The sequence below is a fragment of the Psittacula echo genome (assembly GCF_963264785.1).
Source record: "Psittacula echo genome assembly, chromosome: 11".
NCBI classification, from domain to species: domain Eukaryota; kingdom Metazoa; phylum Chordata; class Aves; order Psittaciformes; family Psittacidae; genus Psittacula; species Psittacula echo.
In genome coordinates this window covers 6,421,956-6,444,468 of record NC_137746.1, presented here as the reverse complement: position 1 = coordinate 6,444,468, position 22,513 = coordinate 6,421,956, and the positions used below count along the sequence as shown (strand labels likewise).

General features: G+C 40.7%; 1 protein-coding gene across 3 annotated transcripts; it reads right to left on the bottom strand.

Annotated features, from left to right (window-relative positions):
• Window positions 1-1,660: 1,660 nt before the first annotated feature.
• Window positions 1,661-22,209, bottom strand: G3BP1 (G3BP stress granule assembly factor 1). 3 transcript variants are annotated; one of them, XM_080627528.1, is made up of 12 exons: window positions 21,831-22,209; window positions 10,352-10,465; window positions 9,981-10,062; window positions 9,458-9,631; window positions 8,716-8,806; window positions 8,143-8,236; window positions 7,554-7,758; window positions 6,762-6,863; window positions 6,083-6,194; window positions 5,548-5,673; window positions 5,333-5,442; window positions 1,661-4,365 (listed from the first exon to the last, which is right to left on the bottom strand). In XM_080627528.1, the coding sequence occupies exons 2-12, from the start codon at window positions 10,444-10,446 to the stop codon at window positions 4,159-4,161; spliced, it is 1,398 nt and encodes a 465-aa protein (XP_080483654.1). In that variant the 5' UTR covers window positions 10,447-10,465; window positions 21,831-22,209; the 3' UTR covers window positions 1,661-4,158. The 3 variants fall into 3 exon arrangements, with proteins under 3 accessions (XP_080483654.1, XP_080483652.1, XP_080483653.1); XM_080627526.1 differs by having other exon boundaries at window positions 1,662-4,365; window positions 5,333-5,463; window positions 21,831-22,206; XM_080627527.1 differs by lacking the exon at window positions 21,831-22,209 and adding an exon at window positions 21,431-21,819 and having other exon boundaries at window positions 1,662-4,365; window positions 5,333-5,463.
• Between the last annotated feature and the right edge of the window lie 304 nt (window positions 22,210-22,513).

The window sequence follows — 22,513 nt, the reverse complement described above, 5'->3', positions numbered from 1 at the left end:
ATGACCTTCAGACACTCAAAATGACATTTCAGAATGTTAAAGGACAGCCACTCAGGCTGAATCTCAAAGATGGACACAATAAAGTGGTTTTACTTCCACAGTCAGGTGCTTCGTCAAGTTTAAAATATCATCAGTGGAACAGCAGATCGCACTTGGCTTGGCAAGTGGCATTTTGTAACAGAACAGAGAAGGGCAACATCCCTCCCTCCATATCTATTCCGAGAACATACCATTACTCTAAAATCTGGTGTCCTTGAGGAAGAGTTTGAAAACATTCAACTGAATTGTGATAAACTATTAACAACCCCCTTGTCCCATCTTCTACACAACATGGAAGAGATTATCAAGATCTGAAGAGTTTTTCAAGTTAAGCCACTGTAAGAATGGTACTGGTGGGAGATGAAATAACCACCACGAAAATGACTTCCTGCTAAAGCACGCACAACTTAAAACTGGTCATGTGCCATGTGCTCTTAGTTTTGTTAAAAAATATGTTCCTCCATGACATGTGGAATCAGCAGCTGCAGAGATCAACTCAAGTCTTCATACCCACAACCCAGAACCATCCTGTTCACCAAGGAAAACAGACTCACATCTAAAAGGCATCATTTCTATGTAGCACTGCTGACGAATGTTTCTCATTCAGATTCAAGTCAGAGTTCACTGTTACAACAGAGGCTGTTTCCTACTCCAGGATTAAATTCTCTCTGCAAAGCAATTTCCAACAGCATAGCCACCACTTGCCTACTGTATATAGCTGGTGTACAGCCAGGAACACTACAGCTTCAGCTCTGAGCAAATTAATTTTAAGAAAAACGAGCCTGTAACAAGCACCCTGGAGAGCAAGAAAGTGATCCTTTGCCTGAATCCTCAACTGCACAACAAATACCTGCAGTCCTGATCACACAATCATTTCAGTTCAGCTTTAAACAGGAGCACCCTGCAAGTCTACTGGTACCAAAGAGTACTCCAGGAGTGTCCCCCTGCACAATAAACTAAGCGTAGTTAATCGTGCAGTGCCTTTAACGAAAAAAAAGGCAGCATGGCTTCTAGTTCTGGTTCAGGTGGTATGAAATACTGTTGCAAGTGAAATAGTGTAAGAGAAGTAGAAATAAGACTATTAAAGATCAGCCAGATCACTAGCCATATATTAACCCCCCCTGTGCTCTCAAAAAAAGGCAGATTATTAAGGCATAAGGGTCACTAAGGTTGTTCACTATGTTGTCGAGGTGGTTTTTGTTGGTTTTGATGATGGGTCTTGACCAACTTTTCTCTACTTCCTACTACCCACAGAGCGCTGGGACATCAAAAGCACTTCAGCAAGCACCATCTCAGTCCTGACTGAAGTGGAGGTGTTTGCAGGGAGACCACACTGAGTCTTAGTCATTTGAAACTTTCCTGTAGTAAGACTACCATGGTTATTAGAGGTTGGCCATCCTGTAATTATTTAACTCATTGCAGCCAGCTGAGACAAATCAAATCATGACTTCTTTATAGTCATCATACACCATTAATGCATGCAAAGCATTGAAGACCTTAGACAAGAGATACTGAGGTTTTAGCACAGCAATGAGGAAACAAAGGGCTCGAGGCTTAAACAAAAAAGGCAACGTGACATTTTACAGTCTACTTGGTTATTAACTAGTCACAGAACAACCAAAATGCAAATACTGAGTCACTCTGCATTTTGTTCAAGATGTTTCCAATGGAAATGGCTTTTGAAAAGTATTTCTTTACAAGACATTCCAAGAAAATTTTCTGTAAATATTTTATTTCGCCTGTCATCTTGGACAAGGAACATCATTTTCCGGGTCAACATATTGAGAGTATGATTCATATGAAAACAAGCAGACACTTCACCTCATAGGCTTTTCAATTCTTCACTGACATTCCTCAGCTCTTTCTTAAACCAGACAATGAGCCAGAACTGTCCAATCCCCACTACAGAAATGGTGTTTCAGGCTTATGGGTGCTTTTGCAGACTTGGTTAAGAGTTATAAAAGCTTCCATTAATAGCACTTTGATAAGTCTGAAGTGCAATCTGTTACTGCAGTCTTGGATTTAACATCAGGAAGACTAGAGAGCCAACATATGAAAAGGAAAAAAAACATCACAAACAAGGACAGAAATTCAGTGAAAGACTTCCATTGCATAGCTTCAACTCACAGTCATTCCTGATATGACAAATGCAGAGCTTTTAATTAATACCAGTTACTACCACAAGAGGAAGCAGTATGTATTTCCAGTATGCTGCCTGTGAGAGCATACCACAGCTACTGCTGTCACACTTTGCTCTTCTCCAATTCACGAAGATATTTGGGTCTTCAGGAATAGATTGTAAGCAAGTCAATCTGAGAAACATTTTTACGGAGGAAAAGGACAAATAGCTGAACAACTTCGAAGACAAAACAGAAACCAAAACTCCACTGACATCTAGTACAACCAGGCTCAACCACTAAATTTGGTAAGTAAAAGGCAAAAATTCACTGTTCTGAAACAGGTAATACCTACCTGCCATTTGGGCAAGGGCAGCTTTGCTCAAGCTTTAAAGCAGGCAAAGGTCAAGAAAGATACCGCATATGCACAGCAATTATATTAATAAATCAAGAAAACACTGAGACCATGAGCCCTGACAGTTAAGTAAACTCACTAAGCAGCTCTCTTGTATCACCAAGAGCTCTGAAGGTCTGGTGTAGACTCAAAATTGTCATTTCCATCCAGTTGTTTAACACCACACATTACAGAAATAGTACTGCTTTGTGCAGTACAATTTAGAAGACCTTTAGTTGAAATTACCCAGTTTTGTATTTTATTTTCAGTTTCTTTCAGACACAGTGGAAAGCATTTAACATCTTTAACACCAGGACAGACAAGCACCTTCTGTATTTCTAACAAAAAATGCCATCCATTCACTTCAAATCTGGTAGAAGCTAGGGACAAAATTCATGCCTGAACTGCAAAAACAACTATTACATACAGCAGCTTGAACTGTAAAGGATGTGACAGAGGTATTTCTACTTCAGTTGTACTTTTGTAACATTTGTTATGGGGCCTGCCCAGCCTCAAGTCAAAAGTCATTCAATTCAGCATCCAAAAAGTACTTGTTTTCAGTTATTTAAATGCAGCCAAACTGATGAACAGAAGGTATTAAAAACCATCAGCTATAACCAGCTTTACCCTAGTAAACCTAGTGACTTACGGAAGAACCTTTGAAAACCCTTGGAAAAACTCCAACATACTCTTGACTTGATAAAGCAAATCTAGACCTTTTTTATTTTTTTTGTTTGGTTTTTTTCTTTTTTTTTTCTTTTTTTTTTAACAATTTGCCAAGACTGGAATGAGAGATAAATAGAAGGCACAACAATTTTGCTTTTTTTTTTTTTTATACAAATACAAACTAAACATGAAAAAAACCTCCCTATCTCAATAAAAAATTTCACAAGTTCAGGAAAAGTGTTTTAAGAGTCAAGTTCTAGACATTTAAAACCTATCCCACAATCCAAAATTTTTAAAGTGGTAAAGCAGTAGTTCCAATTCCTTTCCGTGATCATGTATCAAAAGAAATGAAAGATTCTACGGATACCCATTATTCCACTTTTACAGCGCCACAAAGAGAAAGGTGAATGTCAATTTTTCAAGTGGCAGTATCCCCGGACCAGAGGATGTTCACATGACCCTCAAAGAATAAATCAATAGTTTTGTTTTTCTGCCCTCGAAATACTTGCCAAGTACTAAGTTTTCCTACAGGCTCTTGAACGCATGCACGTGAAATAATAGTCCACTGACTTGAAATGCACCCAAATTCAGTAGAAAGGGGGGAGGAAAAAAAAAAAAAAGAAAAATAATAGACATTCCTTTAGGAAAAACCACCGGTACCAAAAAAATCCAGTCCGTAAGTTTGAGGTGAACAGGAAAATTCAGTTCTTTTCTTTTTAAAATCCACTTTTCCTAAAGCGTTGTTCCACAAAGCTGGAATCTGGGACAAGGACTAGAAAAAAATAAATCACAAAACCATAACACAAACAAAAAGGGGCCAAAATAGTATCAAACGTAGCAGTCTATAACAGGCTAGGGCCACATTCCAAGATACCCAAGGCTGAAATTCACAAATCTGCAGGAAAAAGGGTTTTCGCCACCATGTCAACATCCATGATGTATTCACTGGCGTTGCCCGATCCCCCTTCCAGCTCCAAATCCTGGCTTCTGGGACATTCCTCCACGTGGAGGCCCTCGAATCCCACCTCCCAGCCCCCCACGAGTGCCTCCAGGTCCACGTGGTCTGTTATCTCTGCGGTCACCCTCCCTGGCAGCTCTTGTTTTCTTCTCCTCCACGTTCAGGCGCACCTCTCCCCTGAACATGATGGGCTGCAACAAAAGCAGAAAAGGTACTTTCAGTAATGACTCACCAGTAACTACTCAATGTCAAGCAGATTTCTGCAACCTTGTCTTATATCCTCCTCTCCATGAGAGAGAACTGAAGTGCTTTATGATTGGTTACTAGAAAGTGGCAACAGTCACAGTCATCCAGACTTTACTGGAGAAGGTATAAAAAAAGATTTGAAAGTGGTACTTGAAAAGCAATCTGAGTTCACACTGAGTATTCTGACACCTTTTAGAAAAGAAATGGAACTATTATTGGGGCTATTATATTAGCCCAAACTCAGACCAAATCTCAAGGCTTAAAAATCTGCATCCAAGTTACCCTTTAGCTGAAGAACAGAAATATGCTGTCAAATCTGCTGTACAGTAAGAAAGTAAAGAAAAGATGTCCCTGTCTGGTGAAAAGCTAGGCTGTAAGCAAGGACAGCACACAGGTATTATAGTGCAACCAGATTTGTTGCCTACCACACTCTACAGTCATGCAGTGCACATTTGCATTAGCAGTCACTGGTAACAAGCTAAGCAAGTACCTCTTGCCTTTCTTAGGAGAAATTCTTTTAAACATGTACATTAGTATAGCTCTTCGCTTTCAACCTCTTCTCAACCTCTTTGACAAACAAGATTCTACTTGTCTATAGGGTCAGGTTCTTTACCTTGCCTTCCTGAAAGTTACTTACCTGCTTCCCACATACAGTTCAGCTGTTTCCCATTGGAAAAAGACTTTATAATGAATAAATTCATGTTCACCTAAGTTGTTATAAGTTACATCAATGACAAAAGACTCAACCTATTCAAACGCTGCACAAGTCTTGGAATAGGAGGGAAAGACACCACGCCTACTTTAATATGGTCCCTTTGGCCTTTCTTGAACAAGTAGAATCTTTTATTGTTACTCTGAAGAACAGTGCCTGTTATTAACAGATCAAAACTCACTGACTAGAATTTTATTTACCCTGCTGCTAAGGATCTTCTGAACTGGCTCAGGATCATCAAACACCACAAACCCAAAATTGGGGAGCTTTCCACCACTGTTGATGCGGAGTTCAACAACATTGCCATAGCCTGCAAGAGAAAAGCCAAGTTCTTGGGTCATACATTAGAATGCTCTGTTGGCCACACTGATGGCTACAACCCCATACCCTGAGACACACAAAGAAGCTAACTTACTTTGGAAGAAGTCTTTAAGTTCAGATTTATCCACATCATGGGGAAGGTTCCCAACAAACAGCTGATGACTGTCTGGGTATCTCACAATCCGTCTAGTTTCCACATCGCCTTGTTCACCCTCACGAACTTGAACAGAGAAGTAAAACTTGTTTAAGAAAAGCCAGTCCCCACAACAAACAAAAAACAAGCCATGGTCAGAATTAGTACCTTACAAAAATCAGAATTCACATTGTATTTATCCATTCTTATATTAAAAATAAGCATTTTATACTAGCAAGTTTGTAACTGTTGGCCTTTTATCACCTGAAGCCAAACACTTGAGTAGAAACCTAGATACTTTGATCGAATGCTAGTGAAATTCAGCTTTAAAGCTTGCCAGACATTCAGACCAAGATAAAATAATCATATTCACAAAAGTAGTAGAAATCATTCACTTACTCACAGAACTAATGAGATTTTAAACGCTTTAATCATGATATTGCTTCCCCAAAACCATCAAATAGCAAAAAAGATTACTCTTTGTAGTGTCTCTTACTTGGTCTAGGACCCCTCTGTGGTGGGATGCTTGTTCGCTGCTCCCTCACTCGCTGATCCCTCTGAGGTCTCTGCGGTGGGGTCTGAGATTCAGCTTTTGCCTCAGGGCGGGGCTGTATCAGACAATGGTAGAGTTCAGCTTTTAACAACCCACTATCAAGTTGTTAAAATAAATTGAAAATACAGGAAAAAACAGTTCTTTCTACCTGTGACTAAAATGCATGTTAATGCATGTTGGCTTATACACTAAAAGCAAACATGCCACTTGAACTAAACAGGGTTTCAAAGTCACCCCATTCAGAGTTATGCACAATAAATAGTGTCTGCCCAGAGTGCAGAGGCAGGTACACAGACTGTGTTAACACAAACTCATTTGTGACAAAACCTCATTCACAAATAGACAGTAACAGGCAGGAAAGAAAAAGTTGCCTCTTCTGTTAAAAGGGTGCAGTCATTTTAGATGGCAGATACGCAGCACTCACATGGACATTCCCTGCCTCCATGAGAAACAATTCCTCCTCAACACAAAAGCCAAGGAATAACACTTGTATGAAGTCCATCAGCAAACACTGGATTTAAAGTTTAAATCACAAGCAAGTAGATTTCACTATGTTTTTCAACACCTCAGTTTACTGTCAGCCAGCTTAGCACTTCTACTTTTCCAAGTGCTAGATTCCTACCTGCGAAACTGGTACTTTCACAACATGAGGTGGTATTCCCGATACTGGAACAGCTCCACTGGGAGGGAGGTTCTTACTCGTTACTAATGCCCAGGAAAAAGTCTTAAAAAGAAGATAAGATTGTAACTCAACTCCAGATGTTTTTATCCTTCTGAAATATATTCCTGATAGTACAGCTAACAGACAGTGACAGTAACAAATTTTAACCTGTCCGTGAAATTTAGGTTCCAGCCTCTAGCAGTTTCCCCACAACTTAAGTCATTTAAATTCAAAAGACCACTCTGTTTCTAAATTCTACATGGAGTTGAAACAGGACCGTAAGAACAAGTATCACATCAATATTAACCAAAGTATTGGTTTCTTGTACACTAATTCATCCACTTTTGCCTCTTTTAACACTGAATAGTGACAAAAATCCCCAGGTAGAAATAAAGTTGCATTTCATCCCATTTCCCAATTCAGCATGTTGGTTGCAGTCTGCTGAGGATTTCAGCAGCTCTGTTTATAAACAATCAGTCTCTCACTGCTGCCACAGTTCCCATACCCACCAAATACACAAAGCCTTACCTTAGCTCCTGGTATTCTAATCAACTGGTTACTAGCTAGCAAGTGGTCATGAGAAGAGTCATTTGGGCTTGTGGGGAGGAGGGAAATACAAAGCATTTAAACACTTCTAATTCAAGCTATTTTCCCTCTTGCCAGAAAGCAGATCATGCTCTGCAAAACGACAGGAGCATCAAACATACTGATGAAACTACCACATCATAGCAAAGAGCCACCCACTGTCATTACCCTGGAGTCCTCTTGCACTGCAGGAGCTGGATCAGCAGGAGCTGGAGAAGGACTTTTTTCCACAGTTTCTTCTTGAGCCGACTCCTCTAATACTGGCTCAGATTTTTCTTCCTGCACCTCTGGTTCAGCTTCCTGTTCGGGTTCTGGCTCTGGCTCAGGCTCTGCCTCTGCAGCAGTCTCTTCCAGGTGTTCCTCAATGTCATTGCTATTATACAGCACCACAAAAGGCAAAAAAAGAGGTGATATTCTATTGATTCTAGTACTGGGTGGTAAGACATGCTACTTGCCTAGTACAGAAGTCAAGCACATTGCACTCAAGAGGAAGAATAAAGATAATCTGTCTAAATAAGGCCACACTGCACAGGGATGCAAGTTCCTCATTCTTATACTAGAGAGCAGCAAAAACATTATGTCTACTGGAAATCTCGAATGTCCGTGATCAGCCTAACAGCACTTTGGTTTCAGCTGCCCAATAAGCAGAAATCTTTGGACTGTCAAAAAGGAAAATTGAAAGTAGCAATAAATTCCTTTGACTTGTTTCACAAGCACTCTGCCTTACACAACACCTGATTTCATAACAAGATATTACCTGACAGCCTGCTCGTAATAAGCACCAGTATCATCAGGAACAGCCTCAGGTGTCTGCTGTCTTTCCTCAGGTTCCTCCCCTTCTTCCTCTGATTCTAAATGAAGTTAGAAAAGGAAAAAACCAAAAGCCACACACGCATCTTTAGTAGTTGGTTCAAATGCAAGGCATTTTCCACAACATGCAGGTGAAAGACAAAGAGGAGACTGGAAGCACTATTACACATGACATGAAACAAACATTTTCTCATACTTCTGCTGTCATTTCAGTTACTCAGTTTTGACCACAGTCAAACACCATGTTCCAAACACTTCAGAGAAGCAGATTTATAGCCTACAGATCTGACTGCAACTGCTAAAATAAGTCTTATGGTTCCTTTAATAGAAACAAAATATGCCAGAAAAATAATCATCAGCATGTCACAACTCCTTGTAGAGTAAGGAAAAAGCTCAGAAGAACATGAAGCTTACTGCTGATCTGCCTTCTCCAGCAGGAAGATTTCCACTGGTCTGGGAATGTTGATAGAGACACAGAAACAAATACCAGTAGAACCATCCAAGATTTCCTCCTACTTACCCTCCGGAGGTTCAGTGTCAGAGTCACCAAAAACCTCATCTTGGTAGCGGAAGATATCATTGTGGACATAAAACTTGTTTGCAACAGAACCCTAGAAGCAAATCAAAGGAGGAACCAGTTCAATTACATCAACTGCAGTAATGCGTTAGTGCTTTTAATTCTGATAGCTCAACACTAAAAAGGCAAGAGCAAGAACTTTCTGGGGTCTAATGCATCAATTCTTAGCTCCGAGTAAAACTGAAAAATAAGTGATCTTGCAATACTCCTTTTTTCTATCATTTTCAAATATGTGATCTGTTTTGTTCAAAAAAAAGTTGTCTAAAGAGCCACCTCAAATGCTGTCGTCACTTTATACAACAACAAATTATGAAAATCATCTCTTCAAACAACAGGAAGCATCTTCCTCTTTCTACTAGTTCTTTTCAAAAACAGGCCCAGTTGCTAGGAGGTCAAATCAAAGATAAAGCAACTTTAAAAATGCTTAAAAAAAAATATGCATTGCACATACCTAGTAGCCAAAAGTAAGGATATTTACAACTGTAATTATGATATCCAAGGTTAATGTATGACCACACAGCAGCATTGTATTTCCTCAGAAATCTGCAGAACTTTACTGCTGAATTTTGTAATAAATTACCCTCCAAATCTAGCCCTGAATTCTAACACAGAACCAGAAAGGTCTCAATAATCTTGACATGGTATTAGAAGCACTATAATAGCACTAGCACTCACTACAGCATACCTCAGGTGCAAGTACAAAGGTTTGCATGAATCGGCGCACAGGTTGCATGTTGTTGGAGAGCTCTCCCATCACCTGGACTACAACACCATCATTGAGAGTAGCATGGGCATCCACATGACGGATTTTCGTGTGACAATCCTTGAAGTTTAATGACAGCACCTTCTTGTGGATATCCTATGAAAGAATGGCATACAGGTTGAACTGCAGAAGCCATTTCTGCTGAATTAGCAGCTTCCAAAGAAAGCAAAAACATTGTCTTGTTTCAGAATATTCTAACTCTAGAGAAAAAGCTTTTCAGCATGCTCTTTAAGTCTACTTTGCAAGCAATTTTACATTATTAATTTCAATAAAGGAAGTATATTTTGCCTAACTAATGCTGTTTAGACTTGGCAGTTCACTCCCTATTTTTGACATAAAGTACTTGGACAAAGGGGTATGAATCACAGGTGGATGTGTCTCTTCTTAGCTACAAAGGTGACAAAAAAAGAAGGAAAGAACAGCAAGGTTTTCTACAAGTACTTACAGATTGCCCATAAACTGCATCAGCTGGTTTTCCATTGGAATCCAAGCCACCATGGACATAGGAAGAGTTCTTTCCATAAAACCTGTTAGAAAGAAATACTTTAACACCAATCTTTGTTATGTAAGAACATTGAGCCTCTACGTAAGAGTGCACTATGAATAATACTCTCACGCATAATTTCTATCTGAATTGTTGAAATACAGCCATACAATTAGAAGTAGCAAACAATACACTTTTGATTTAATTCCACTAACAACCAGAACACACATACTCAGCAAGCCAAGACATGGTAATAAGCTTATTCACCAATTTTAGCATACAAACTAAAGCATTCACACAGAAAGCTAGCTCAAAGTGAAGCAGAGCTTTACCTGTGCAAATAGTCAGGTGCTTGGTTCAGCAGAGTATAGTACTGCCTCACGAACTCCCGCCCGACCAGCAGGGGACTTGGCTTCTCCATCACCATTTCTTTGGTCAACTGAAAACTGTGGAAGAATCAAAAGCTCCATAAAACACAAGCATTTCACATTGTTGATCACATACTGATAGCGTAAGCCACATAATCATAGTGGAAAGCACACACCAAAACCCATCAGCTGTTTTACCACAGTAAGCAATTTAACCAGTGTGTTTTCAGAGTCATTAGTCTTCAGTGCTGAGAAGACTGCTGGGTACCAAACCAGTGGTGGGAGGCTGCATGGGCGACGAAGGTTACCCCAACATGCCACATTTAATCATCCTACGCACCCCCAGTAAAGCAGGTGGCAAGCAAGTATGGTTCTTCAAGAGGATTTGCTAAGCGGCTAAGTCATTTACAGTCGATCCAAGTTCTACTTACCTCACTTGACTTCACAATCAGAATTAAAAGTCAGATGTTCTAAGGCAAAGCCTGTGCTGGTGTATTAGGGGCATTTTTAAAAGGTCAGAATGAGTCCAATCTATTTTTATCAGGAGTGCAGCACTCCTTGCTTGACAGTGACAAACACTGTAGAGAACTATCAGATTATATTAAAATTACTATGCTACAAACAAATACATGCTGCTCTTCTCTTTCTTCCAAACTCAGCAAGTCATCTCTTACTTAAATCCAGACAACCAGTCAAATGAACCACCCATACCTAGGCCCAGAGACAAAGCTATCTAGCTATCTTCTACCTAATTTCCACAGATCTAAGCTACAAAAGGAAAGTCTTTGCAGGTGAATTACACAATGTGTGAATCTTCAGTCCAGGACATTCAAAACTAAAGCACATTCCCATGTTTCCTTACTTTCAAATGATCAGACACACTGTTTAAACTCATACAAAATAGGTTCAAGCTGGTAGGGAAACACACTGAAATCAGGCCATACTGTTGCTACCTAATTGAGAAGCAAAAGTAGATTTTCTGCTTCATACTCAATTACACCAAGAGGTAGCAGAACAGGTGCTTAGTTTTGCTGTTGATGTATCACAGATAATACACAAGATCTAACTTTCCTGCAACTACTCAGGCCCTGTAGTGCTGACAGTAAAGAGCTAGGAAAGTGCTATCTGCATTAAGTCAAGCAGACCTTAACCAAAAGGGTATTAAAAGGCCACATGTAGCAGCTGGAAGAACTTTCTCCCTGTTACTGACCTCCAATCCCTTCTTCCCAAACACATGGCATTCAAAGACAATATGCACACATGTCAGGTGTTATGCAAATCTAAACTAATACACTACTAACTCTGCAAAACAATTCAGGAGTCATCATTGACAGATCTCCTTTCATATCTAAGACTGTACAACTATAAATAGCTTCAAGAAGCGGCAGCATCAACTAAAAAAAAAAAAAGAAGTCCAACTAAAGTGGATTCATGCCTAGGCAGTTACATTGGGACAAGCTTTCTCATAGCTATACATAACAGCATCCTGTATCTGGGTAAACAGAGTTGCCCACAACTACCATCTAAACAAAGTAAGGGGGAAAGAAAAACAGTCTGTCTCTCCCTTGAACAAAGCCTCATCCCAGTTCATCCAAGGCTCTTGTTTGACACTTTCATCACATTTGCTGAATTTCAGAGTAGTCCTTTAAATGCTAAGAACTGACAACAGACTATAGCTTCAAAAGACAGATGTGAACTACTGGGTTAGTGTTAATACAGTGACAGTTTCAAAGGCATACCATGTATAGGCCTGCAAAGAAAGCTACAACCATACTGCTGGATGTACAAGGATGCAAAGCAAAAGCTTCAAACCCCAAACAGAATATCAAAAAAAAAAAAAAAAAGACTCCATGGAAACTAGTCTTTTGGACAAAGCCAAGTCCAAATACACCTGGCAAATTCCTTACATCTCAAACTGTGGTTGAACACCCAACATACTGTAATCACAAGACAATGTTTAACCATACTGGCAAAACATATTTGAGGATGTGATCACTCCCAGCAACGGTCAGCATGCACTGCATCCAGCTTAGCTGGAGATACAGTACACAAATTCCTACCCTGGGAGGTATGCAGCTTAAGGTTCAAAAAAGAAGCCTCTGGAATTGTAAGCATAATGTATTACAGATACATATGTTCAAGAATAAACACAGAAGTAACAAAAACCTCAAGGATATGAACTTGTTTGCTTTCTAGTGCATGCTAAATTAGATTCTCACAAAATATTATCAGATGGTAAGAAAATATACCACAGGCAAAGTAAGGGTAAGTTGTGGGTACCACTGCCAACTTCCTCATTTAACTTTGTTTCCTGTCAAGCATTTGTGAAGCTCAACCATTACAATGGGCAGGATGACCCTAAAGCAGCAGGCATAGAAGTGGCAGACAGGCAAGACCTGTATGTTTAGATCCAGTCAGCTTAACTGACACTGTAAAACTTAAGAGCTCCACAACAGCTAGACTTGCCTGTGTGTTTTGAGTTTACAGTTAGAAAGCCAGACCTACCATATCCCCAAGACCACCATTCAGAGTACAAGAGCACTACACAGAAGAGCAAACATACTTGCTTGTTTACTTTTCTGCCTGTTTGGGGCTTGGACTTTGGGGTTTTTTTTGAGGGGTGGGAAGGAGGGAGCAAGGAAGGTGCAAGGGGTACATTTAATTTCTTTCCAGACTAGTTTCCCCTGCAATTAAGGCTTATTCCTATAGGTGTCAATAGTCAGGTCTTCCACTCAATTCTGTTCAGTGCAGCATAAAGCTCTTTTGAGAACTATTTTCAATTACTTTTAGAATATGAATGTACAAAGCTTGACATCCTCACATAATGGTAAACTGTTACCTGCAGCACCTAAAGCTCAGCAGCTCATTCACCAAAAGCTCTTCCAGATTTGTCTTCAATGAAAGAGTCCTCACCTCTATTATTCCACTAGCACATCATCTTCAGTGCTGTTTTGAGGTTTCCCAGTGCTATACTAAAGGCTAAAAGTGAAGTGTCTGGTGCTGCTTATGTCTGTCATATTTACACACTAATAAAATAATCAAAGGACTTCACTACTGATAAGGGTGACAAATTTATCAGAACTCACCCTTAAGATGAAAAGAGGAATAGGCAAGTGTCTAGTTTTCATTAAGCAGATCTGAAAAGAAATGGGGAAAAACCTTTACATGACCTAATCAGAGGACAACAATCTGGTTTTACTCCTGCTACACCTGCTGCTACATTGCCAGTTGCCATCTGTTCCAGTTCTCCAGCCAGCACAACCTGAATGACAGAAGCCAAGCATCTCCAGAGAGAATATTTGCTCCCTGCCACTCAGAAGCAATTTATTACTCCACAACTCCTTGACCTAAGAATAACTGTGAATATCTTATACTGCATTTCTACTGCATAGAGCATAATAGTACCAAACGCTTGAACTGTCACTGCATTACTCCTGACAGAAGCTTATCCACACATTTTCATGTCATTTGAGGTAATGATGAAAGGGTGAAAATTGACAGGAAATGCTGAAAATTATTTAAGATTCATTTATAAATATGTATTTGTATTACTCCATGTATGTAAAACAAATTGGATAAATCAAATTATAACAAATACACTAGAGTAATTCTGTAACATCCCTTTAAGCCAAGAGACTTAAGGGAAGACAAATATCTCCTTTACAGTGGTTATCACCTGGCTGGTGGAAAATTCCACCATCTGTTACAATGCTCCTACTTGGCAGAAAATCAGTGCTGGGCACTGAATTTCTAAAGTCTGGTTATGTAAATTAGAGCCATTTATGTAAATTATGCATTAGCAAATCCAGATTTAGGGCCATAAAAACCTATTAGCATATTAGTATTCAGAAAAGGAATACTCACACAACACCTAACAGCCAGCATTGGTTAGCATTTTATCACCAAACTGCTACACATTTACTGTGTGAACTAACCATTGATGTCTCACATCATTTTTAAAACAGACAAGGCATTTAGTTTGAGTCTTGGTTTTACCAGACTTCCTACACAACAAAAAGCTCGCCACATTACATTAAGGCTCCCAGAACAACTAGTGACTGCAGAACCCCCGCAGCTTGATTTAACAAGCCAGAGAGGACCAGACACCACTGAAACAAAACAGGTCAGAAAATCAAAAAATTCACTTCCTAAAGTGTGTGGTAATTTTAAACAACTTCTGTCAAGAAAATTCTTAGTACTAACAGAAAGACAAAGTTAATATTTACATTGAAGCATATTTTAAACAGGCCATGGTTTGTTTCCAATATTATCCTTATGTCTTTGCTCTCTGCCATCTTAATTTCTACAAACTACAATTCAGATCTTTCATTTCTCACTACAGTAAAGCAACTTTGAAAGCACCACTGATGTGTTACCTGGAAGAAGATATTTTTCTCCCTAAACCAGAGTGTAAAAATTCTCACACAACACTACTTCCTCGTTCTGGTATCAATGAATTCCTTAACACAACAAGGCTTTTTGAAAACTTAAGAAAAAACCAGAGGTCACATAGAAGAAAGACGTCTGTATCTAAGCACATCACATTACAAAGATGACAAATGGCAGTTTTGGTAGACATTAAAGGTCTGGTCAATAGTTAATAGGATTGTTTAAGTGTCATTTGGGATTTCTCCAAGTTGCTTAGCAACAGGTGAGCACCTTCAAAGCCACAAACCATGTATCTATACAGAGTAACCAGCACTTGCAGCAGTTAACTACTGCTGCTTTGGACAAGAGAAAAATAGCCAGTACAAATAAAGCCCTGAAAAAAACTCCTAATACGGCTCCAGCAGCACGATATAGATTAGAAGTGAAGCAAGAAAAACAAGTCCAGTTAACTCGAACTCTCCACGCATTTTACACAACAAGCATCTGCTAGTGCTGCTGACTAAGCAAAATAAAGGAAAACCACCATAAGGGAAGCTGGTACCTGTGTGTGAACTACAGTACAAAACATTAGAGGGTGAACAATGAAGCACAAACAAGCTAAACTTGTATCTCTAGGCAAATTCCAGTGCCCATTACAACTGGGGATTTGTATCATTACACCAGCTTACTCTCCAGTAAGAAGAGCATTGTTAGAGTAATGTTTTAAATATGTATTTCCTTGAAAAGGAACACAAGATAGCAGACAGAGTGAGATGTGAAATACCCTTCTCATTTTAATACAGCCTTAACTATATAAGGAGAACAGAAAAAAAGAAAAATAGAAAAAGAAAAAACCCATCAGTTGTTGACCCCAAACCTAAATTATGAAGACCTGAAAAAGCACCTCAAGTAAGTGGGCAACCCAAGCCTCAACCACTAATCTCCCTCAAAGAAATGGGTCTCATTGCCTCCCTATGGATGGAGAAATAGACAATGTCCCAGGAAACAGTGTCACAGCAATACAGCCTGTGTTTTACTTTGACAGATTCATAGGGAAAGTATTTTGTCTGAAAGAAGTTACCTTAAAGGTAGCAGTCTTTCACAGAAGGCAAGATATTTGGAAGCCACAGCCTGAAAACTAAGTGATGGGATAAGTTACCCAATGAATAATGAAATATTTGAAAATCAGATGGGAACAAGTTGCAAGGTTACCATAACTCTCTTACTAGTATCTCCAGGAATACAGCAATTTCTCCGTTCACTGTAGCAACTAGTATGTATCTACTGTATGACAACACAACCGACAAAGACAAGCAGTGCCTCAGTTCATAGGGTACTTGAGGTTTTACAATGAACTGGATTCTAAACAAATTACACAGCAATCAGAATGTGCAAACATCCTTGGGCAAGCAGCTTTCTTTGTACTTACTTATCCCAATGCTGCAGAAATGTATCTGCAGAAAGGCATACCTGAAGCTCTTTTTGAAGCTCTTTGAGACAAACTGATGAGGAACAAGAAAAGCCAGAAATTACACCAACATATGGGTAAGAAAAATCAAATTAGAAGCTTAATTTTCTCAAAGTATCCAAGAAATCAATCCAAATTTAACTGCAAGAAAAACATTTTCATTACAAGACTAAAAAATAATTCAGAATTGCACATTTAATACTGCTCATGCTAGTACTAAAAACCCCTCTGCTTGCCAGTGGCAGATGGGAAGCCTTACTCAGCAACAACGCACACCATAAGAATACAAATAAACAAACCAGGAATTGCTGCAGAAGAGCTGTCACTGTAGAACTCAGCCTGTGTTTTTGCTAACAAACCTAAGTGTGATCCACAAGTTGATGCATGCAATGGAGTCTGCCAGTTCGTAGACAAAATTCAGTGCTTCTTGCATTGTTCAGCTGTGCCAAGAAAGAGACAAACTTAATATTTCTACTGCTACTATTCAGAATTTAGAAGAACAGTGACCACTTCTGAGAAATATGATTTCTAGAGTATTACATAAAAAAAAAAAAAAACAGGAGAAACAAAATACAAAGATGACCACATAAAGTCTTAGTCAAGAGGGCCCATACCTGTACACTAAGGAACGTTCATCAGGTGAAGGAAGAAGATACTAGATATTATTCCTATGCTTAAGAGCATAAAGGTCCAAAGACAAACAGCATATTAGGTCCTGTTTAAAATGGGAGAAAAAAAGAATCTAGCCTAGAGTAATCTTAAGAATTTGGCATTAAGAGTATCACAAGACTCTCTCACCAAGTTGTTTTTCTTGAATTTTTCCCTCAAAACACTGGCTTCCAAGTGCTGGGCCTATTCTGGTGCGGGCTTGGGTTTCTTTTTCCCTATCTTTGATTTTTCTACTTCATATCACACAATCAGCACATCCACTAAGCAATATAAACAGGAAGACAGCATTTCTGCAGAAGCAGCATAAGCATTTGAGTCCTTGCTTAGAATTAGCAACAAGAAACGGATTTTATTGTATATTAATGTTTGTAACCGCTGCCCTATGCCCATGACCCTGAAAGTAGCCAAATACCTGGAGTTTCCCTTCAGAGAACAGCTCAGGTATTCAGCACTACTTTCTGGAAAGTTCTGCTGTACTGTGTCACAGGAAAAAAAAAAAATACTCAAAGATAAGAGATCTAAGTTTTCTTATGTTACAGATTAACATACCATGTTTCACATGCAGTTTATTACTTTTTGTTTCAATGTGCTGTAGATCTATGATAGGTGAAATGAAATATTTTCATCTGTTCTCAGATGTCTCAATACAGCTTTGCATTTCTCAAGCCACCAGAATTTCCTACTCATTACACAAAAGCAATACAGAGTAGGCAAGGTGGAAGCTTCAGAACACACAAATTTAAGTTCCTATTACTTTAGATTTATTGCCTAACAAAAAAACCCATCAAAGCACCAAATTAGACATCTTCATCTCTGGTACTTCTTGATGTCAAAAAGGCAGAAGAGTGCCCTTGACTGACAACTCCTTTGCCAAATTCCTCTTGTAGCAGGATTCATGACATAAAATAGACTTGCACACAGCCTCAGAAGTACAACATGAAACTCAATTACTATTTGGGGATTTATCATGAGACAACTTCACCTGCAATAGATGTTACCATGCAGGTCACTTGAGCTGCTCATGTCCTGCTTCAGTTCGGTAGAGAAAAGCAGGAAATAGTCTTGTCACTGCAAAAAAGTGAGGCAAGGCTGCTGTAGAGGGACGTGGTGGAACACTGAGCTAAGCCTAATAACACCTGGTATCATCACAAAAAAATGCCTCAAGAATCCATACAAACATTACCAGACTTTCAAAAATAATCCTGTATCAGATTCTCCTAACCAGGCTTTCCCCTACCCCTGGGTGAAGGGCTTGCTCATTTGTAACTAGACCTATTGCAACCTCATTTACCCTACAATTAGAAGCAGTGGGTTTTTTCTGTAAAATTACATTTTAACCATGCAATTCATCCTAAAGGGTGGCAGGATTAGTGCTAGTCTCAATGGTTTGCTTATTCAATTTCTTAATGAAAACTAAGTCAGCTTTACGCCTATGCTGCTCTCCAGACTGCTTCATGATAAAGTAGCTACTTAGACCCATGATTTTGCCATTAGAACAGATTTTGTTTTGACATCCAAGAGCTGCTCCAACAACTCGAAGTTGGCAGCAGGTCCAGTCTTCTTCCCTCTTAGGTCTGCAATTTTTTCCACTTGGCTCCACGGCAACTTCTTAAAGTAAAAAGCAAAAGTTACTCATATGCAGTCAGAAGAGGCAGATTACAATACCTAGCTACACAAGCATTACAGTGAAATTCAAGCTCTCTCCCACTTGGATCGAAATCACCAGGATTCAGATTTAACAAAATATTTTCTGCATGCCAAGCAACCTGGACCTGCAACAGATACCTGTAAAGTGAGACAACTCTTTCACTTCCACCCATTCTAGCCACAGAAGACTCTCAACCTTCATGTACTGACTGGATCCGAGCACTTAATACTGATCCATCCTGGCATTGTTACATTGTGAGACACTTCAAAACAAAACAGAAAGTCAACCTAATAGCAGTCATAAGCGAAACAGAAAACAGTACAGGGCAATGCAGAAGAAATGGAAGATGGCCACCAGCATTTTAGAATGCAGCATTTCACATTTGCCTCAGCAAGGAATCAGGCTCATAGCAGATTACTGGTGCTTAACTGACAGCTCACAATCTTCTAGCTCTGAAATCAGTACTCCATCAGCTATGTCTTTCTGGAAGAGGTCCAGACTTAATATAGCAAAACTAGGATCTCACACCAGTATAATATTCACTGCCTGCAAAGTTTTAGGGATTCTTTTCAGCTACAATAAAATCAGACTTTTTTTATTACTCAATGAGGTAGCTGAAGATCATCAAGTCTACAAGGAACTTCATGAAGAAATTAATAATGACTTAAACTCAGATTTTAGAAAGGAACATGTACAGGAATTACCAAGTCTCCTAGACAAAACTATCATTTTTACCTTTGGTTTGTTTCAAGCACAGCCGACTAAGGCCAGCAGGACAACCAGCACCACCCTGCTAGAGCCCTGCTCCACTTTGATTCTTCATTCATCACATTAGTCAGACAAAAAGGCCCAGGTTCTAATATTAAAACCTGGAATAATCAATTCAAATGTTTTCTAACTCAAAGGCCATTTATACCAACCTTATGAGTGCTCTCTCAACAGCTACTACTGTTATGAACAGAAATATTAATATGTATTTACAGTAACATCATTGTTGCTTTTTCATTAAAAAGTGTTCCTCTGAATATGTTCACCTTCCAATTTTCAAGGCAAAAAAGAAAACAGTATCTTCCTGAGCCAATAAAGAGCTTGCTCTTTCATCAGGTGCAGAAAGATTTCATGTCTAAAATTAAGATGTTCAAACTTCTATCATTAGTTGTGTTGAACTCTACTGATGCTATTGTACAAGCAGCATAACAAACAGTAGAGAAGTGGTCTCATACTCACAGTTACAAGCAAGTCTTACTATGCTTTTGTTGTTTCTTAGACTGCAAATGCAAAGAATCCCTACAGAAGATCCTGATGTTTACACTTGACCCACACAGAAGAAACCTTGTCCACCAGGTCTTCTACCTTAACTATAATTAAGGTTTTCTAGCCTTCAACATAAGAAGTTCACACTTAAAAGAACACAACCTAGCAAAAAAGGTAGTTGCTTAATTCACACAAGTCAAGAACTGGGCACCACTATGCAGCACCTGATGTATAGAAGATTCTTTTTAAAATAAGATTTTTAAAGATTTACATTTTAAAATAAATTTGAAAATCTTCCAATGTCGATGACTTTTTCTAATAGATTTTGTATAATTACACTTTACAGCACAGTTTAACACTGCCTTTTGTGAAAACCAGTTCTTGGAACATGTGATGCTATCAAAAAAGTTGAGATCTTCATCCTAAAGATGCTCTGTGACTATTACAATGTAGAGACCTTAACCATGTAAATACTTACAGCTACCCTTGAGTTTAGCTATAAATTCCATCCAAAACTTTACAACATGAAGCATAGTGACTGGAACACCCCCAGGAAAAGATGAGTCCAGTTCACAGTATGTGAACATGCTACCACCAGCACCACACGTATATTTCAGAACTATCTATTTATTAAAGTCATTAGGCTTATTCTTTACAGAGCGAGAATAACAGTGAAAATTTGGTCAAAGGGAAGATTTCAGAAAAGGTCTGAAAAGCAGTTTTTGTCTGTTAATTTATGCACTACCTTCCCTTTACAAAACCAATCTAGAAAGTCTTGGTAGCTACAATCAATCCAACGCACAGCACACTTGAATTTACAGCACGTGGAAGGATGAGCCTCCAGAGCTCAATAGCGGTGTCCACATTTCCTAACGCTGTCACTCCTGGCTGAGAGAGCACAGGCTGGACAAAAATAGCACACACTGGAAACATGGCGGCTTGCTGCAAATGCTGATTCCAACCAGCGGTGGGGGGGAAGTAAGTATCATTTTCTTTGTAAAGAATATTTACTGTATACATGCAATCCTTAGTATAAAAGGACATCAGGTAAGCCCACTGTGAATTAGTAACACATTATATCATCCTGATCAAGACTAAAATTTATTTGGAAGATGTACGTTAGCCTTTTTCTCTGTTCTTCCTCTAGTAAATATACCTAGGGCCTTACAAGAGGCTGGGAAGTCTTCACAGGAGCCCTCGTTCGCATTTAAATCTTGGCTTAAGCTCACATCCAGCCAAGGTCATGCAGTAAGTCACAGCAAGATGTATGCTGCTCTTCTGCTTGAATTACAGCTCTCCATCTATAAAATTACAGCAAGGGAGACACCTACGATCTGATACACCGGTACGGGTGACCTCACTATATAAGCACACAGAATCAGTCCCTCAAACAGCTATTGAAACGGGCTGTCTCAGCTGCATGCCAGGTATTGGGTCACCGCATACCTAACCCCCATCCCTCTCAAGAAACCACCCAAAAAACCCTAGCGAAATAAGAACCATCACCATGCAAAGCCGAGAACAAAGATCGCAGCTCCACATCTCGGCTCGCACAATGAAGGAATGGCCGATATCCCCCCCACCATCCTCCGCAAATAACGCTCCCTTTTAAATAACTGTTCGCCAAACAACGCACCATCGAGCCCCGCTCCCGCCACGAAATCCCCCAAAGGCGGCTCGGGCCCGGGAGGTTGCTCGCGTCCGAGAGCCTCGTTCCGGAGCCCCACAGGGGGGTACGAAAACCCGGCAAAGGGGCAGCTGGGGAGGGCCCTCGCCACAAAGCGCCGCCAGGACCGGGTGGGCCTCACTCGCGGGACCGGGACGGCGGAAGCCGCCTCAGCGGCGTAGATGCACCGGGAGCCCCCCACCATCAGCCGACCGCGGCCTACCAAGGTGGTGGTGAAGGGAGGGGAGGGAACAGAAAGCCTCGGGCCAGGCCCGGTGCGTGCCACCCGCAGCCGTTCCCGGGACGACACGACCCAGGCGGTGGGTCCCGCCCGGTCCCTCCAGAGCAGCAGGGCCCCCCATTCCCTCACCTGCGGGCTGAGCGGGACGGGAGCGGGAGGCGCCGCTTCACCACAGGCCTGCCCGCCGGACGAAAAGCACCTCACGCAACGGCGTGCTCTGCCGCCGGCTAAATATATCCGGTGCGCAGCCTACCCCAACGGGAGGCGGCTCAGCCAATCAGAGAACGGCGGTAGCCTTCCCTCGGATGCTAATTGGTCCACAGGGGAAAAGAGACGGGCGAAGAGTTGAGAGGCAGCTCACTCTACCAACCACGCGGCGTTGCTCCGCAGAGACTGTCAGAGTGACCGGCACATAGCTCGACCAATGGGCGGCGGCGCTCCCGCTGCCGGGGCGGTCGATAGGCCGACAGACCTCCCTTGTAGCCAATAGGACGACGCTACCCGCGCTGCCAGGCGCGCAGGGCAGGGCACGCGTGACGCGCAGTGTGGTTGAGCCGCACGGCAGCGCCCTTGAGAAGGTGCTGGTAAACCCCGTTATGGATCGGGGCGGAGCCCGCCGGGCGACACCGAGTGCGGAGGCCAATGGGAGAGCGCGGCGGGCTCTGACGGACAGGAGCTCTTAAAGGGACAAGGACCCCCGCCACGCGGGGTGGTGTTCCGGGCACAGCACCGCCCCCTGCTGGAGGGGAGGGCAGGGGATGGCGCCCAATATGGCGGAGGGGCACGTGCTGGTGCCTCACCCGGCATAGGCG

What these genes read in the sequence shown, in the direction of transcription:
- G3BP1 (XM_080627526.1), bottom strand. Translation starts at nt 10,446, where the DNA reads ATGGTGATGGAGAAGCCAAGTCCCCTGCTGGTCGGGCGGGAGTTCGTG. An exon ending in TATTACGAGCAGGCTGTCAG is followed by an intron (nt 7,759 to 8,142) that starts GTAATATCTTGT and finishes GCTGTATAATAG; the next exon opens with CAATGACATTGAGGAACACC. An exon ending in TGAAAGTACCAGTTTCGCAG is followed by an intron (nt 6,195 to 6,761) that starts GTAGGAATCTAG and finishes TGTCTGATACAG; the next exon opens with CCCCGCCCTGAGGCAAAAGC.